General features: G+C 39.9%; 1 protein-coding gene across 1 annotated transcript in view; it reads left to right on the forward strand.

Moving 5' to 3' along the window:
• The window catches only part of CFAP54 (cilia and flagella associated protein 54), a 2749537-nt gene that overhangs the window by 91028 nt on the left and 2640894 nt on the right, over positions 1-17615 (forward strand). The window contains exon 5 of the mRNA XM_044087198.1: positions 4499-4642. Coding sequence (XP_043943133.1) covers positions 4499-4642 — 144 coding nt within the window. The remainder of the gene's footprint in view (positions 1-4498; positions 4643-17615) is intronic.

Consider the following 17615-nt stretch of genomic DNA (forward strand, 5'->3'; position numbering starts at 1 on the left):
CACACCTATGAACCTACGAATAGCTTGAAAAATATCTAGGCATCCTTATGAAACCTGTCTATCTGCTCTTACCATTTAAAACCAGAGTACAGGATTCCCAGTCTAAAGCTTCTCCTGGCATGTTGGCATTGAGTGACTGGATGGACAGGAGCTTCTCTTACTCTGTTGACATCAGCAGTTATGATATGACTAATCACACATAGTAAATTATCTACTTTTACAACAGCATTTTTAAAATGTCTGCCATTATTGGCTCTCAAACATATGACTCTGTATGCTTCCACTGACACTGAGCAAGGTGTCCATCTGTGATGGAAGAGACCTGGGTTCAAGATCAGACTGGGACTGCTGTTGAGGATTAACACACACACACACACACACACACACACACACATTCGTGTACAGCATTGTGTGCACTTCTTTTGAATTAGAAATCATGTTATTTCAGGTTGTCATGGAGGTAGGCTCTTTTGTATGATGTTATTTATCTCTTTATATCAGTGGCAAACCTGGAAAGCATGCTTTCTGTACTTATGCCTATGAATCAAGCTTCACCCATGTACTTGTTTCTTTCTGTAAACAGTTGCTGCTCCAATGTGTACAATGTTTATATAAAACACCCATACTGAATAAGGCTGTTACATTTTTTGTGGAACTTACAATGAGTGCTGTCTTGTCCCAAAGCATTTCTACTTTCATATTCAGCCATTTTCTGTGACCATTTTGTTTAAAAATAAACTGTTATCACACCTTTATTTATATATTTGAAGTCCAGATGTGAATTTTGCTTCTGTCCTTTACTAGCAGAGTCCAAACTCAGGAGTATTTTCTCAGTCTTTATCTACTCTCTGGTTCCATTGTCTTTTTGAAAATTACCACGTTATTTTTTTTTATAGTATGATCCACTATCTTCTGACTGCCAGATATAGTAGCATCCTTTTCTTGAAAATGAACTGACACAGGATTGTTTGACAAAAGTTGGTTATCTCCTGCATAGGTGACTACTAAAATGCTGAGACAAGTGCTTGGCCCCAGAAGGACCCATGGTAGAATTTGTCTTGGCAATTCAGTAATTTCTGATTTGCAGGAACAGGGGTTGATGTTTGGAATATCTACATGCCATTTGCCTTTTAGAAATATATTGTGTGTATGAGTAGACGTGTGTGTGCGTGTGTGCGTGTGTGCGTGTGTGTGTGTGTGTGTGTGTGTGTGTGTGTGTGTGTGTGTGTGTGTGTGTATAGATTGATAGATATAGATGTGTGTGTGTGCGTATGTATGTACATATAGTATTCCAGTCAAACCATCTATATATGCAAGTAAAAGCTCCAGACAAATATATTGTAGAACAGTACTGATACTGTAGTAAGATTACTTTGACCAGAGACCTTTCATGGGCAAGGCTCACATGTGTATGACAATAGCAAAATATATCTTACCACAGTAGTGTGGGAATCTGTGTGCCTCATCTGGGCTCTCTCATACAGAAAAGTGTTGATTCTTTGCTCCCTTGCTTGATTACTGCAGCTGCTTCCTTGTTGCTTATTCAGATGTGTAAAATGACGCCTCAGCAAGAAAAGCTACAAATAAGTATGAGTTTGCACTGAATGTAGGATAATGAAGCAAGATTCCTCCAGTGTCTTTGAACTGCAGTGTTATAACTGAAGCACGCCTGTGACATACAGCATTGTTATGTTCTATGTGCCACTGACATGCTGTGCACATTCACTCTTGCATGCAGACAGAGCATATATACACATTACTTTAAGTAACAGTGGAAGGGTGCACTACATGTGATTCAGACTCATAATTAAGGTATTAGCCTGACATTTTGTTTGGCTGCCTATTTGTGATGATGGCTTCTGATGCCAGTGCCTCATAAGAAGCTTCTGCCAGATGTTTAAAGCAGTGTAAGGTGGATGCCTCATATGACATGGTATAGTAGCTGAAGAAGGTTACTGGCATCCCTGAATTGATGAACAATTTGCCCTGAAGATCTGACAAATGATATTTTAAATGTTTCCCATTTCTACTGTGTTTTACCCTTTTGTTTTAAACTATGTTTTCTCTCTTTCAGAGCAGTGTTCCTAACAAAGTTTGGTTCCCCTGAAAGATACTTGGATGTAATATGTTGTCAGTGCTGGTTGCCTGTATGTATGCTCTGGTGGTGTTGTCTGCTATTGTTGTGGCACCATGTTTTTTTTTCTGTGGGGTAGGGCACTTTCCTATGCATTTGTGGGGTTATGGGCACCTTTTCATGCCTCTGTATCATTGCTCATAGACATGGGAATATAACATGTCTCAGTGTACAGGTACTATCTCAGGCTACTACTTCATTGCACATATATGTGGTAATGTAACTAATTTTGCAAGCTGTGGTCAGCATCTCAGGCGTATTCTTCATTGCACATACAGGTGAAGGTGTACTTTTGCATTGTTATTGGCATTGCCCTCATACCTGTGTGTAATGTCTGGGTATGTCCCTTTTGTCTTAATGCACAGGCATAGCAATTAATAGAATGCTGCTTTCTATGACAAGGAGCAGCAAAAACCTTCAGAGCAGGAGGGTGGATTGGATTTTTCTTTCCTCTCCTGTATTTACATATTTTGTACTATCTGTCGACCACCATGGCTCCCTTCCATTTCTGTCTCTCTTCTGCAGGCCATAATGGTATCACCGTGTCATATATATATATATATATATATATATATATATATATATATATATATATATATATATATATATATATATATATATATATATATATATATATATATATAGGCTTTTAGCTTTTCCCGGTTAGGGGTCACCACAGCGGATCACTGGTCCGCTTATGATTGGCAGTAGATTTTATGGTGTCTAGTTGCCAGCCCAACACCCAACCTTCAGAGAAGGCGCACACACACACACACACACACACACACACACACACACACACACCTACCTGCATGTCTTTTTAAAGTTTAGTTGATCACAGGGAGGAGATGCAGACTCTGCACAGAAGGCGCTCCAGCTGAGAATCAAACCAGAAAGCCTCTTGCTCCAGCTGAGGATCAAACCAGAAAGCCTCTTGCTGTGAGGCAACAACACTAACCACTGCACCACCGCGGCTGATATAATGGTACCACCGAGTCATATGTTAATCAATTGATACTTTCCACTGCCCAGCCATGCCCTGGCTGAAGTAGCTTAGCATAATGGAAATGCCTTCTCAGTAGAGGGTTCTGGCTTATCCCAGGCAGTTAGGCCATCCCAATCACCTGCTCAGTTCAACCACAGCTGGAGTGGGCATTGGAAGTGGTGGTTGACCAGGCATTTACATGCTGGGTTATCGTAGTTCAGACCTTCTTGCAGTGAACTGTTTATTCACTACAGTGGCTGGTCCCTGACAATGGGCCGACAAATTTTGTTGTAACTCATACCATCTACTACTTGGAACAAGAACCACTATGTACTATATCCCGCTAACATCACTCTGGGATATTCGGCAGCTTGCATGCTACCCATATACCCACCCTCAGCAATTTATCTGCCTGGTATTTATCAGATGTTATTCCATTTCATCCACTTCTGCTAGTCAACCTCTGTTTGTCTATACCATTTCATGTTTCTTTGCTTGTTTGTTTGTCAGCCCCCAGTGACTGCTTTCCCCATTTTCCTCCCTGTTTCCCTTTCTCTCGCTATCTCTTGTTCTCCTGCAAGATCATTGTACCTCTTATTAGCCACATTTCTATGTTTTTCTTCATTGTGTACACAGCTTATTTTAAACCTTCTTTTCTACCTTCCTGTACTCCCCTTTCTACAGTTTTAATGGAGCAAATATGGTGTCCATCTGAATGGGCACTAAATAACAGGGTTTTTAAGTATGCTATCTGTGTTTGTTCAGTGGTGCTGCTGTCAGCCTTCTGCAGCAGACACAGTTGTGCTATGCACTGTGGCCATAGCATTCATTTTGTGAACTACTGCAAAGAAACATGAGACTGATGTCTTAGCCTACTACTTACCTCTTCTTCTGCACCTTCCAGCTGAGGTTCCAACTTTTCCATCCTACCCTGTACACTCTTCCTGAAGTGCTACTGACTGCTTACCTGTGTAGGATGAACCTACTTGATCATCCGCATCTGGTTTGCACAATGATATATGCTCTCTGTGTGGCACAAGGCATCCATTTCCCTGCAACTCATCTTCATGGCTCCTATTGTTACTTCAGTTAGATTTTTGTAAATTATTATGTAAGTGAATGGCTGTCACCTATGTTGCGCTATACAGATTTGAATTTCATCACAACTCTGAATTCCCCTTATTTTTCTATAGTAAAATGTTGTAGAATGTTTATATTTCCTATTTTCATCTCAGTAAATGTTGTACTACGTTTCAAGATTGAGAATGCATACATTTAAGAAGGAAATCAAGAGTAGAAACTATTTTTAAATGCTGGATTTATAAGCTATTCGGACTGATTTGTTTTTACTGTATTATTGTTATTTCTGTGTCTATTAGGAGTACAAACTTGCAATTTTTCAGTGTTATGGAAGGTACCTTCAGCAGTTCAGTTGTGACAATTGGACACATATCACTGATGTAAACCAGTTTAAGGCTACCTTTTTTCCAAATGGCTTTGAACATGGAAATGCAGGACTGACAGTAAGTTATCTTTTTTTCATTTTCTTACTCATTTAATTACATTAATGCTCAATGGTATGTGCTTGGCTAGTTCTCTGCTAAATTGTACAGAAACCCATATACATTTGAAGGAGCTTGAAACAGCACATTTTATAGTTACATGGATGAAGAATATCAAATAGTTGATAAGTTGCATCTGTCTTAAACAAGCAGAATGACTTAGGATGTTCAGTAGGCACTTCTTTTTATTTAAGTCACCCATGAAAGGTAAGTTATGATGCAATCTACTGGCATCATGAATACCACGATACTGTGTAAAAAGTCATTAAACATTGTCTCACCAATTGCTTTTTTCATCCAAGCCTTTGCTTTAGCATCAGACACTTTTCCTGCTTCCATGCCTGAGGAACCTATAAGTCAAAACCAAAGAACCTCCCCAGTAGTATTGCATGAAGGCCTTCATTCTTTAACATGACAGTTTTACCCTCTGCTGTTGACTACCAGCAAATCCTAGGGTTACTAACATGGCAAGCCCCAACAACTATTTGGCCATAGCTCCTTGCCACTGCTTGAACTACTTAAGTCTTAAACAAGGCCCATTTAAACTCCATGTCCCAAACTCTTCTGTGGTATGGAAGAAGCTTTTATGGAGGAGAAGGATGTTCTTATCCTACACATAAGTATCTGATAGATGTTCCTGGGATACCTTCACAACACGTCTGGATCTTCTTGGTCTGTTCATCCATCACACTAATCATCTGCTCCAACTCACCACCATGTGATGATAGTTGGCAGCTTAACTCCTCTCTTTACTTAAGTCTCATAAACAAACAGCTTCAGGTCTGATGACATTGCTACAGCATCTATCATTGGCCTTTGCACCAAGATGTTGTAGTACTAATTGCATTTACTAACAGTGTTATGATTCAACATGGTGTTTGTTTATAGATGACACATAGCTACCACAGAAGCTCTATCATGATTTCCTACTTAGATTTACATCAAGGAAGCCATTCTTCCAGTCATGTCCCTCCAAATATCTCCATCATTCCTCACATGAGCCTTGAATTCTCTCAGTAGGAATATATTATTAGAAGGTCATACCCAATCAAGAACCACCCCTCTACAGACTCCAAGAAGGCTGAATACTTTAAACAGCTGCTAGGTGCATATGCACAAAAGCAATCAGAATTTAAATTTCTGTGGCTCATAGCCACATTGAGGTAACACTGTTATCCACAGGTACAAACTCCATTCCCTGCTTGGGCCTTGTGAAAACCCTCACAGTTGCATGGATCCTCTCTCACAAGGGAGTTCTGCAATAGGAGTGAACCCATCCTCAAATCTGAGATAGGAGCTCTCACAGACTGCATGTACTAACACCTTAAAAATGAAGGCTGAAGAATACTACTGACTATGGATTAGGCAAATGCTTAATTGCAAAACATTGAACAGAAGCAGCTTCAGGGGGATGGGGAAGTTTGATACCTCTGGAAAGTATGCTTCAAAGCAAAAGAGAGCTGAGCTTGCAGGCTAGTGTGAAAATAACAATGAGTTAATAAATTGTGGTACAAAGGGAATTAGGAACATCCCTGTAGAACAGCTTAAACAGGGGAAGGCTGGGATGGGAACATGAAATACAGAACACTGGAAATAAACAGAAGTAGTATCACCACAGTGAAGAAGAGACAAAATAAACTTAGTGTTTTCAAACAGAAACAGAGAGGGGAGAGTGTCAGAAGGCTGCAGTTTCCTAACACTGCACTGAACAAATTACTTTGAAGGTGCAGGGTTAAATTACAAGGCAATGGGAAGCTAACAAGTAACATAAGCTTGGGTGAGGGAAGAAAATTGTGAGAAAAAACAAGAGACATTTGAAAAGGCTAGTCTTTAAAGTAAAGCAGTGTGATGTTTACATCCCAGAAAGCAGTGTGCATCCAGAATATTGTCCTCAGCAGATGAGCATATGAACTGAGTAGGTGAGCAAGAAAACAAAGATATTTAGCCAAAGAAGGCAGTTTATATAAAGAAGAGTATATCACAAGGTCCCTTCATGGGTAAGACATAAGCACTTTTATGAGGGTAAACATAGGAATAGGAGGAAAATCCAGTTGGGCAAAATGGAGAAGAAGGTAGAAGAAAGGCAGGTGAAACAAGAACATAGAGTAGCAAATTCCTCAATTGCATCCAAACAGTAAAAGATTTAAGCAAACAAGTGAGTCAGGTAAAATAGGAGGAGGAGAATTAAAGTGGAGCAATGTACAAGCTTGGGGGCCCAGAGATAGAAACAGTGGAGAAAATGTGCTAAAGTTGGAAGAGACATGTAAGAAATAAAAGGGACAATAATAAGTAAGAATAATAAAGTGATGGGTAAAATGCACAGAATATATAGGGTAACATGGAATAGAGGGAGACTACTCAAAGGTAAGCATCAGGAGAAAGCCAAGCCATCACAGAATATATAGGGTAACATGGAACAGAGGGAGACTTCTCAAAGGCAAGCATCAGGAGAAAGCCAAGAGATGCTGCGCCCAGGCACCACCAGTGCATAAGGATGGGGAAGGAGGGAACCTATTTAGTCAAGGAGGAAGGAATTGGTAGAAGGGGTAGTTAATGGGAGGGTGAAGCTTATCGTTTGACATGTTCTGAATATGCAATCCTGTCAAAAGACAGAGAATACTCAACATTTGTTGTCTAGAGAGTAGACATCATGCTGCTGTAGGAAAAAACTAAAAGTCAAAGACAAAAGGAAACCAATGATAAAAAGAAGAGGAAGAGTAGAAGTAGGTTATGTGAGAAAGGGCCAGAAAAGGGGAGCAGCAGTACTATTAAGAAAATGCATAGAAGTAAAGAGAGCGAGACTAAAAGAAAGTGATAACGGTAGATGAGTCATACCAAAAGATAAACGTGAAAGCATGAAATAGAAGGTAAGGAGTGTGTGTGTGTGTGTGTGTGTATGTGTGTGTGTGTGTGTGTGTGTGTGTGTGTGTGTGTGTGTGTGTGCGTGTGTGTGTGCGTGTGTGTGTGTGTGTGTGTGTGTGTGTGTGTGCGTGTGCATGTGTGTGTGTGTGTGTGTGTGTGTGTGTGTGTGTGTGTGTGTGTGTGTGTGTGTGTGTGTGTGTGTGTGTGTGTGTGTGTGTGTGTGTGTGTGTGTGTGTGTGTATGTGTGTGCGTGTGCGAGTGTGTGTAGGCCCAAAACATGGAGGAATAGACTTCTTTAGCAGATTCTTACAGAGAAAAGGGGGAGAAAGAAAAGGAAAACAAGATCATGGAAGGACATTTCAACATAATGCTAAATGGAAGCCTGTATGATAATGGGTGAGGTGGAAGGAGTGTGTGCTGCTAAGGGAAATGGAAAGTAGAGGGTGGCTAAAAATTTGTTGGGAAATGGACAGAAGACCCAGAGAATTCACTTTCACAAGATAAGGATGCACACAAGGAAGTAGTCTAGACTGGGTTTCTTAGTGAAGACTGAAACAGAGACTAAAGTAGCTGAAGTAGGACCACGTCCAAGTGAGTATAAGGGTAAACAATAGATTAAGAAAAACAATGAGTCAATGAAGGAAATGGTATGAAGCAAACTGAAGAACAAGGGAACAAAACAAAGGAAAATCAGAACAGGAGTCCAAAGAACATTAAGGATGAATGGAAGTGACCGACTAAGCATAGGAACTGGATGTCTACCTTGTGGGAGTGGCTTACAAAGGAAGCATGAATACTGAGGAAAATGGATGTAAGAGTGATAAGGAAACGGCATGAGAATTAAGAGAGGCACAAGTAGGGCACAGAGGGTACCACAGAAATACAGATGGAGAGAAAGAGGAGGGTCTAAAATAAATAAAGAAAGCTGGTTAACACCTACTACTCAAGCAGAGAAAGCAAGGAGGATAGATTTCGAGTGTAACAATGGGGGAAAACAGGACCAGCCATAGTGTTGGAGCTAAAAGCGAAGAGGGAAGGTAGAAAGGTAACAAAACTAAAAGAGCAAGAGGGGGAATAGAAGAGAGTGTGTGGAAGAAATAAAAGAGCTACTAACAGAATTCGGTGAAAACCTGTACAGAACACAAACAAGAGAGAGAAAAACAGTTAAGTTACAGATGGATGACAGGAGACTACAGCAAGAGGACATAGAATCACTATATAGGAGAATAAGATCAGAAGACATACAGAAGATGGTAAAGAGCCTCCTGGTGGGAAACTCAGTTGGCTGGGATGGGCTGCCAACAGAATTTTACAGATTGGTATCTGCAACCATTTTCCCATCTTTGCACATGAGGTCAGGGTGTCACTTCAACAGTGACAGTCATCTAGACTAAATGTTCACACCACTGCTGCCGATGAGGATGTAAAAGAGCATCTAACTTGGGTCCTTAGCAGGTGTGGTGAAGAGGACAAACTAGCTCCTTTAATGGAAGAGTCAAAGTTGTTTTGTTACTGAAGGAGACTAAGAGAATAATGGATTCTGATGTTACCAGACCAATAGCCATCACAAATGTAGTCACCAAAATCTTAGCAATCATGATAAAAGAGGTCTTGTCTAGTCTAATTCAGCAAAGTCTGGTGGCTTGTACAGGGGAGATGATCATGTGGACAGCTGTTAGACTGTTTTAAGATTATGGAGTGTTGTGAAAGCAGTCAGTTGATAAAGGCAATGATTATACTGTCTGACATTTTCTTGGAGACTCTTATGCCATATAGGGCTTGAAGAAAAGTTCATAGGATGACTAAAATGCTACATCCTACAACAGTTAACCAAGTAAACAGAGACCTCTGAGACAGAAGAGGCATGAGACAGGGGTGTCTGCTGTCATTACACATTTTTATCCTGGAAATGAGGCACAGTTAACTCAAAAGCTAGGAAAGCTTACAATAACTGAAACTAAGATGAAGTAGCAAAGCAGAGTTCCACTTGTTCACAGATGAATGCATGCTACTGGCAGAGAATGAGGAGAAGGTGGGAAGGGTAGTATTAGACGATATGGATAGTTTTAGGAAAGACACAGGGTTGGAATGCAATGTGAGGAAAATTGTATGGATCAGTGTGGGAAGGAACAAAGGAAGAGGTATATTAGGATGCTTAATACATAAACTATGAGACCAATACCTATGGTTAAAGGCATGGAAAACAGTCCACAAGACTAAAGAAGAAAATTACAAAAAACTTAAGTAAAATGTGGAGCATTACCAAGCCATAATAAGAAACAAAGCTTGTATACTGACAGGCAAGATAGGCATCCTGAGGATGATGACCAGTCTCGAAACGTGTTACACACTAAGACATGCTGATGACAAAAAAAAGACAGGAACTACAGAGATACAAAAAGTAATCAAGTTGTTAAATAAGGATGTTCATCCATTGGAGAATAAATAAATAAGATTTTTTTAAACCAAATACATGTGTTATTCCTCCTGAAGGGAAGGTTGCTACAAGACTCACCATGGAGGTTACTTCTTTGCATTATCCAGTTTTAGGAATTTAGGGATGTAAAAGGTGTGCAGCATGTGAGAAATGGAATCATACTAGAATAGCAGAGAAGAGGGTGCAAACTAAGAGAGAAAGAAAGCGGAGATCTGAGCATATCATGCAGACTGAGGTATGTACTGGCCTTCAAAACACATCAGTCACTGAGGAAAGGAAGGGGCCAGCAGTCAAAATATACACAATCAGTGAAAAACAAGACAGAAACCAGAGAAAGGTAACCAAAATGAGAAGTAGGGTGGGCAATTGAGGAAAGCCTGGAGAAGGTAGGAGTAAAATATGAGTTAAATAGAACAAGGGCATAAAAGACGAGATATGGAAAGAGGAGACTAGAAGGGAGGGGACTGGGGGAGAGAAGCAGAAAGAATGAAAGACAAAGGGATGATAAAACTATATTAGATAAAGATAAAGAATGAGGAATGAGTAGTAAGCTTCTGTGGGGGAGATGGAAAGAGGTGTGGACTGAAAGGAAGAATGGTTAAATGAAACAGCAATGGAAGAAACACTTCAAAAAAATAACAAGAACAAACTAACAAAGGGTGAGTGCTGGAGATCATAAGGAAATAATAGGAGCCTTAGCATAATAGAGAATTGGTAGGATGGAAAGGAAGGGAGAGCAGGTTTGATCTGTAGTGCCTTACAGGAAAACGAGGAGACAGACATACGAAAAGTCAAGATGAAATGGAAAGAAACCAAGGGCTAGGAAGTGGTTGAAGAACAAGAAGAAGAACTAAGAATGGCAGGGAAACTGAAAACTTGGAACCATCTGAGGGACCAGCAAATGGAAATGCTTAGCAAATGGTGCAAAGCCCTAAAATGGACAGAAGAAGAAAGGAAAAGGAAGGCATGAAATGTTAAATATGTTGGGAATGGAAGCAGGAATAATACACCTACTAAGATGTGGTTAGGCAAAAATAATATGGGAAGAACCAGTCAAGAAATGGAACAAGATTTGGGGAACCACCCTAGCAAACAGATAGGGATATGCCTGCTAGAGTTAGGGAAAAGGCAGGAACTGGCCGAAAAGATTCCAATTACTAGTTATGTCAATGTAAAGTAAGAAATACATAGCGAGATATTGGTAAAAGGAACAGAAAATGCAGAAGTTTGACATAAGGAGTAGTAATATCAGAAAACGAGATTGACTAGGAACTCAAACTGAGTAAGGGGTATTCAAATAAATGGGGTATAGTAGTTTCTAGATATAGGGTAAACACAGGGAACCCACACCAGGTAGATGCGAACCAATTGAAAAAAGGGGAAATGACTGATAGTGAATGAGAAAGAATAATGCATTTTGAAAAGGTTCTGTTACAAGATATGTGCTGAACACATTGAAAAGATTGTGAAGGTGCATGCGTACTATAAAAAATGAAAAATATGTAAGCTAAAGTACTTGGTGGAACATGTTGTATGTAAAAGTATGAAATATCAACAAAAGAATATAAAAAATCAGAGAAGTTCTTTCCAGTGTCTAAGGCCCATCCCTCGTTCACTCAGCAGAGTTAAATCATTCCTCTAATGTCCTTTTGATATTGGTAGCTAAACTGATACTAGCCTACTTCCATTAGTTTTGTCACTCACTGTCAGCTTTACCTGAAATGTCAGAACCAATGTCAGTCCCGCATTTACTGATAAGGCTGATAGTAGTGTAATTTTCAGTAATAAAGCCTAAACCAAGTTAAACCCTTTTCATTCCATACAATTAAAGTATCAGTCTCCATTAAATGAACTGTAACAGAAGCAAATCTTCAAGCAGTCTTCACTTAATTTAGAACTGATCTCATATAGGTCCACCAGGACTCCATTTGAGGAGACTAAACATCCTCCTGCATGATAAGCAATTTAACCTCAACCTTCCAAGAGCAGACATCCTTTCCAAAGGATCCAGAATTCTGGATATGTTTCGCAACAGAGTGTATAGTTCTACATGCCTGGCAGTGAGAGCTACTGATTATTTAACTCACTCAAGCCTATAAAGCCATTTTGGTATTCCTCCATTTCCCACCTATACCTCCTTATGACATCCAAACGTTTTTTGAGCCAGGCTTCTTTAACCAAGTGACTTATCAGCTAATAATTAGCAATGCTAAAGTAAAAAGCATTATTAACAAAAATGAAACTAAAATTGTTACTCTAGGATATCGTGTAGTAGAGAAATTAATCAATTAAATTGCCACTTATTCATATGTTCATATATATGTTTTAATTTTCATAGCTGAGAGCCCTGCATGTTGTTGAGAGGTGTGGTGTGAAATGTCATGTTGGGAGACAGAAAAATTCATTGTTGGTGTCTATTTATATCACATTATACCTGAGATATTGCTAGCTATTTTTAGTAATTATGAAAATAAACAATTTTTCCGTATGTATAAAAAGCAATTGACTTACAAAAGCTGTTGTAAGAGATCAGGTGAAACAGATGTTCTTGAAGAAAATTATCTTTCATATTTGCACTGTAAGTTGTGCATCTTTAAAAATATTCAGTCTTATTTAGGTTCATAGGAGTGTACTAGGCTAATGGCCCTGGAGTCTTTAAAAGCCTAGCCCAAAGGATTCTCTGGCAACATGCTGCCCAACGTTATTTCCCAGTGCCTCTGTTCAGCAGGGCCACTGAAATGATCCCTGGGGTGAACTTTCTATTTCCCATCCACTCATCAAAATTTCTCTTGAAGAGGGCCAGTGAGGTGCTCTGCTTGATGTGTAAGGGAAGTCTATTCCAGGGCATGGGCAGTCTATGAGTTAGGAAACTGTCCCTCCAGCAAGTTCTGTTGATTGTGGTAATGAGGTTGAGGTCTCTGGAGCGTGCACATGGAGGGATTGGGATTTCTTTAGCTGTATCATATCTAACAGTGCTGGGTCTGACATGGCTTTGCAGGTCAAGCAGAGATCGCCTCTAAGTAGGCGATATGATATCATGAAAAGCTGGAGTTTTTTTAGTCTTTCCACATAGGGTAAGTGTTTAAGGCCTAGGATCCTCTTAGTGAGGTATTTTTGTGGTCTTTCTAGTTGTTGCATATGTCTAGTGAGGTACATGCCAAATGGGGGCATTGTACTCAATAATTGGTCTAATGAGGGAAGAGTAGATAGAGACAATGACCTCTTTCTTCCTGGATGCAAAACTCTTTGTAATGAGATGTGCCACATAGAAGGATTTTCTGACTACAGTGGCAGTGTGATTGTCAAAGGAGAGGTTGCTATCCACTTGTGTTCCCAGATCACTTATAACACCTTTGGTGTTCAGTGGACTACCATCGATGTGGTAGTTCATGGGTACCATGTTCTTCCCAAAGGGAATGACGAAGCATTTTTTGGCATTGAGTTTACGCCCATGGTTCTGACACCAGTCATTGGTCTCCGTGAGGCCTTTCTGTAGAATGTTGACATAATTTGGATAGCTGATAATGGCTCCCAGTTTGCAATCATCTGCGAACTTGGTCAGCCAGAGTCCTTTGGTTTTGGCCTGGACTTCAGAAAAGTAGATGCCAAACAGGAGAGGGCCCAGGACCAATCCCTGTGGGACTCCACTCGTGACTGGTTGGTAGTCTGACTTGGAGTTTGCTACTTTCACAGTGTGGGTTCTATCAGTAAGCCAGTTTGCAACCCACCTTGTGACATAGGGGTTGATGCCTAATTTAGTGAGTTTATCTATGATTCCTGAGTGAAGAATTGTATCGAAGGCCTTGGCCAGATCAAGGTAGGCTGCGTGAGCTACCTTGCCTTCATCTACAGCTCTGGTGACAGACTCGAAGAAGTCTACCAGGTTGAGCAGACATGATCTACATTTAACAAATCCAAACTGTGTGGGGTCTAGAGTCTGGAGATTCCCTATGTCCTTATTTATTAGGTCCATGATGATGCATTCCATAGCCTTACATACCAGACTCATCAGGCTAATGGGGAGGTAGTTCCCAGGGTCTGTAGTCACATCCCCTTTGTGGAGTGGGATGACTGTAGCAGTGTGCCATTCGGTGGGGGCAAAGTCTGAAATGAGGCTGCGATTGAACAGGGCACACAAGTGTATTGCCAGTTCATTTTGCAATTCATGTAGAACACAGCCAGGGATATTGTCAGGTCCCATGGAAGCTGTATTCTTGGCCTTGAACAGTGCGATTTTAATCTGCGTAGGTATAATATTGGTACTAGGCATTCCTCAGGTGGTGGTGCTGTGGTAGTGTTGTCGCCTCACAGTAAGACGCTGTCCGGTTTGATTCTCAGCTAGAGCGTCTTCTGCATGGAGACATGCATGAATGGGCGTACCTTCATTGAAGGTTGTGCGTCAGGGCTGGCAACTCGGCACCTAAAAATCTACTGCCAATCATTAGCGGACCGGAGTTCCGCTGTGGTGACCCCTAACTGGGAAAAGCCGAAAGACACAACAACAGGCATTCCTCAGGTATTGTGATTGGCCCTTTAGGGGGTGAGAGGGTGGTATAGTTGGCACTGAATCTGTTGGCCTGTATATTGGCAATGTCTGTTGGCTCAGTATAGGAGTTACCATTGTGTAGTAGCTCCGAGCAGATCTGAGCATTGCCTTGTATATTTTTGACATAACTGTAGAAGGCCTTGTGGTTGTCTTTGATATCTGCTGCAATTTTGTTTTCATAGCTAGCTTTAGAGGATTTGATGAGGCATCTCAGCTTTTTGTTGAGGCTAACAAGGGAGTTTTTCCAGTCTTTGGACTTTGCCTTGTTCTGCAACAGTTTCTTCTTTCTGCTGTAGAGTTTGTTTATGGCAGGGGACCACCAGATTGGCTTCCTTTTTTGAGGAGAGTGTCTTGGTTCTATTGCGAATGGCCCATTCCATGCATTTGTGTACATGTTTGTAAAGTGCATTGGAGTATGATTCAGCAGTCCTGCATTTATTCTGTATTTGCATGGGCATCATGAATTTAGCCACCTCAGTTTTTAGAAGCCCAGAGTTAGCTTTGGAAAAGTGTTTTACGGTGGTTACCTTTACGACGGGGGGTGGGGGAGTGGGATGTGGATACCTATGGTGACTAGCTTGTGGTCAGATCTGACCAGGGAGGAGTTGACAGTTGGTGTAGAGCAATGGTTGCCCATATTAGTAATAACCAGATCGAGGATGTTGCTACCCCTAGTGGGGGTAAGAATGAGCTAATCCAGGGCATTGGAATTAATGAATTCCAGGAAACGTTGAACAAGTTTGTTGGTACTTGAGTAGTTTTCCCAGTTAATGGAGGGGTAGTTAAAGTCACCCAGTATGAGTATGTTGGGGTGGACCTTAATATTTCCCAGGGTGTTTAGGAATGCAGAGTGGGAATCTTGGTACATGGTGGGGGAACTTATGTTGCAAATTATTCAATAAAGCATGTTTTCATATTTCTGCAGATATCTCAATGAACATGTACTCATACAGGAATTTCTTGTTTATATGTGAAATCTTATGTCTGGTTAACAAAAATGTTCTACCAATATACATCTAGGTGGTATAGTTTCCAAGATATGGTAATTTGTTTAACATAAAATATAATTTGGGGTTTGAGTGCATTATAATATAGTATTTATGGAAAGACTGTGAATGCACTGTAAAGAATACGTCTTACTGATAGCATTGCTATATGTATGTTTTTAATAGCTTTTATTTTTCACAAGATATTTATATTTGTTTATCTTATGCTTTTTAAGTTTATTTTCAGAAAATACTCTGGAATGCAAGATATTTGTAGGCTGCTACAGGTGTGACATTCCACACCATATAGCTGCTAATAAGTTAACCTGCATGCATTACTTCCAGGTACTAATGCTGAGCAAAGTTTTACAACACCTTTCTCATCTTCCAGAATCTGAAATTATTTCTACAATTTCAGCTAATTATGCCAGTGTCAGTGTTTTGAGCTACTATATCTTTGATATTGTGGATACTAACTATGTCTGTGGCTTCCAGATGGTATGTCTAGTTATGCAGTATGCCACAAGGAAGCAGGACTCATGAGGATAAACAAATGGGTAAAATGTGGAACATTTATTAGCAACTAGACATGGAGCTCACAGTATGGTTAAAAAGTTACTTTATATTCCTCTTACTACATACCCAGTTCTTAAACCATTAGAGACTCCTAGGAGAAACAACTCAAGTTGCAAAAGTCCAACCCCTCCCCCCAAAAAAAAGAAACAAACAGTCAGCTTCAGCCAGCATCAAGCAATACAGGTAAGAGCAGGCTTGCAACATCACAAATACCATACCATCCTTAACATCAACAAGCAAAAGAATTAGAGACTACAGCCATAGTCAGCTTTCCATCTTCAAATTACAGAATAATGGAACATGTAGTACAATATGGAACAGATTAGTAAAGCATGATGCATTTAGTAACAGACAGAAGGAAGCTCACAATGTGCTTAAACACAGGACTTTGCTATCCCCAGTCTTTATTTGCGTGCCAAAACCATTACTTGATCACAATATAAAATGTTCCTTTTATACTATTTATAAGACTAAGAAGTTATACAGCAGTTGTAATATATTGTGTTTTACCACAGACTCAACTCTTCAAGCGCTAGAGACTTGAGTTGCAGATGTCCAGTCCCCCCCCCCCCCAAAAAAAAATAAGCAAATTATTCTCATATTCTGTCTTAGCATCTCTTGTTACAAATTCTCATTGTAAAACAACTTTAGATTTTCTCCCTATCTCAGTTATTATTGCTTCATTCTACTAGCTGGGTTGATAATATTATGATCTTTGACCCCCCCCACACACATACATACATACATACATATCCATGAATTACATCCACTTGTATGACTGTACACTTTGGACATTTGCTTCAGATCAGATGAAAGAATGCATTCATAAATAATGGCCCAGAAATGTATCTCAGCCCATTGATGTCAGAACAATAAAGTGCAACTCCCCTTTGCCCTCTCAACATTTTAGCTCAAAAATCATAAACAAGCACATACAGTCAGGAATGCTTTTTAAATATTTCTCATATATTTTTAGAAGGCTCATAAAAAAGCTTTGCATTATCAAGCATTTTCTGAAGGATTCAGAATCTGAAACTCATGTATCTGTATTTATTTATTGACCACAGTCTACAACAATGTGCTAGAAGCCACATATTGTTTTAAGGAACAAATCAAAATACCTCTCAATTTCTTTGCTCAAAAATTCTGAAAAAAAAAGCCAAGACAAAAAAGGACAAAATGTAAAAATGATTTTATGCATTTATTAATCAGGTAAACCTAATGGGCAGAGTGCCCTTTTTCAGGTGTGACCTAGGAGCATTGTTTGGTTAAGTGATTTTCTCAGTCACAAAGTAGGCAAATGGAGGTGAAAGGATTTAAGCCATGTACCTTTGACCATTGGAAGCCGTTTGTTAACATAAGTGCCAGGCAAATCCAAATAGCTTAAAACGTTAACAGAGTAATAAGTGTTATATGGACGTTCATTCTCTGAATAATAAAAGCTATGAGACTAATGACTGGCATTATTGATTAATAGTAATCCCTAGCGATTTACCAGAAAAAAGAAGTTAACTAGGGATGGCATAA

The sequence above is a fragment of the Protopterus annectens genome, chromosome 11.part0, assembly GCF_019279795.1.
Source record: "Protopterus annectens isolate FY-2018-M chromosome 11.part0, PAN1.0, whole genome shotgun sequence".
Classification (NCBI taxonomy): Eukaryota; Metazoa; Chordata; order Ceratodontiformes; family Protopteridae; genus Protopterus; species Protopterus annectens.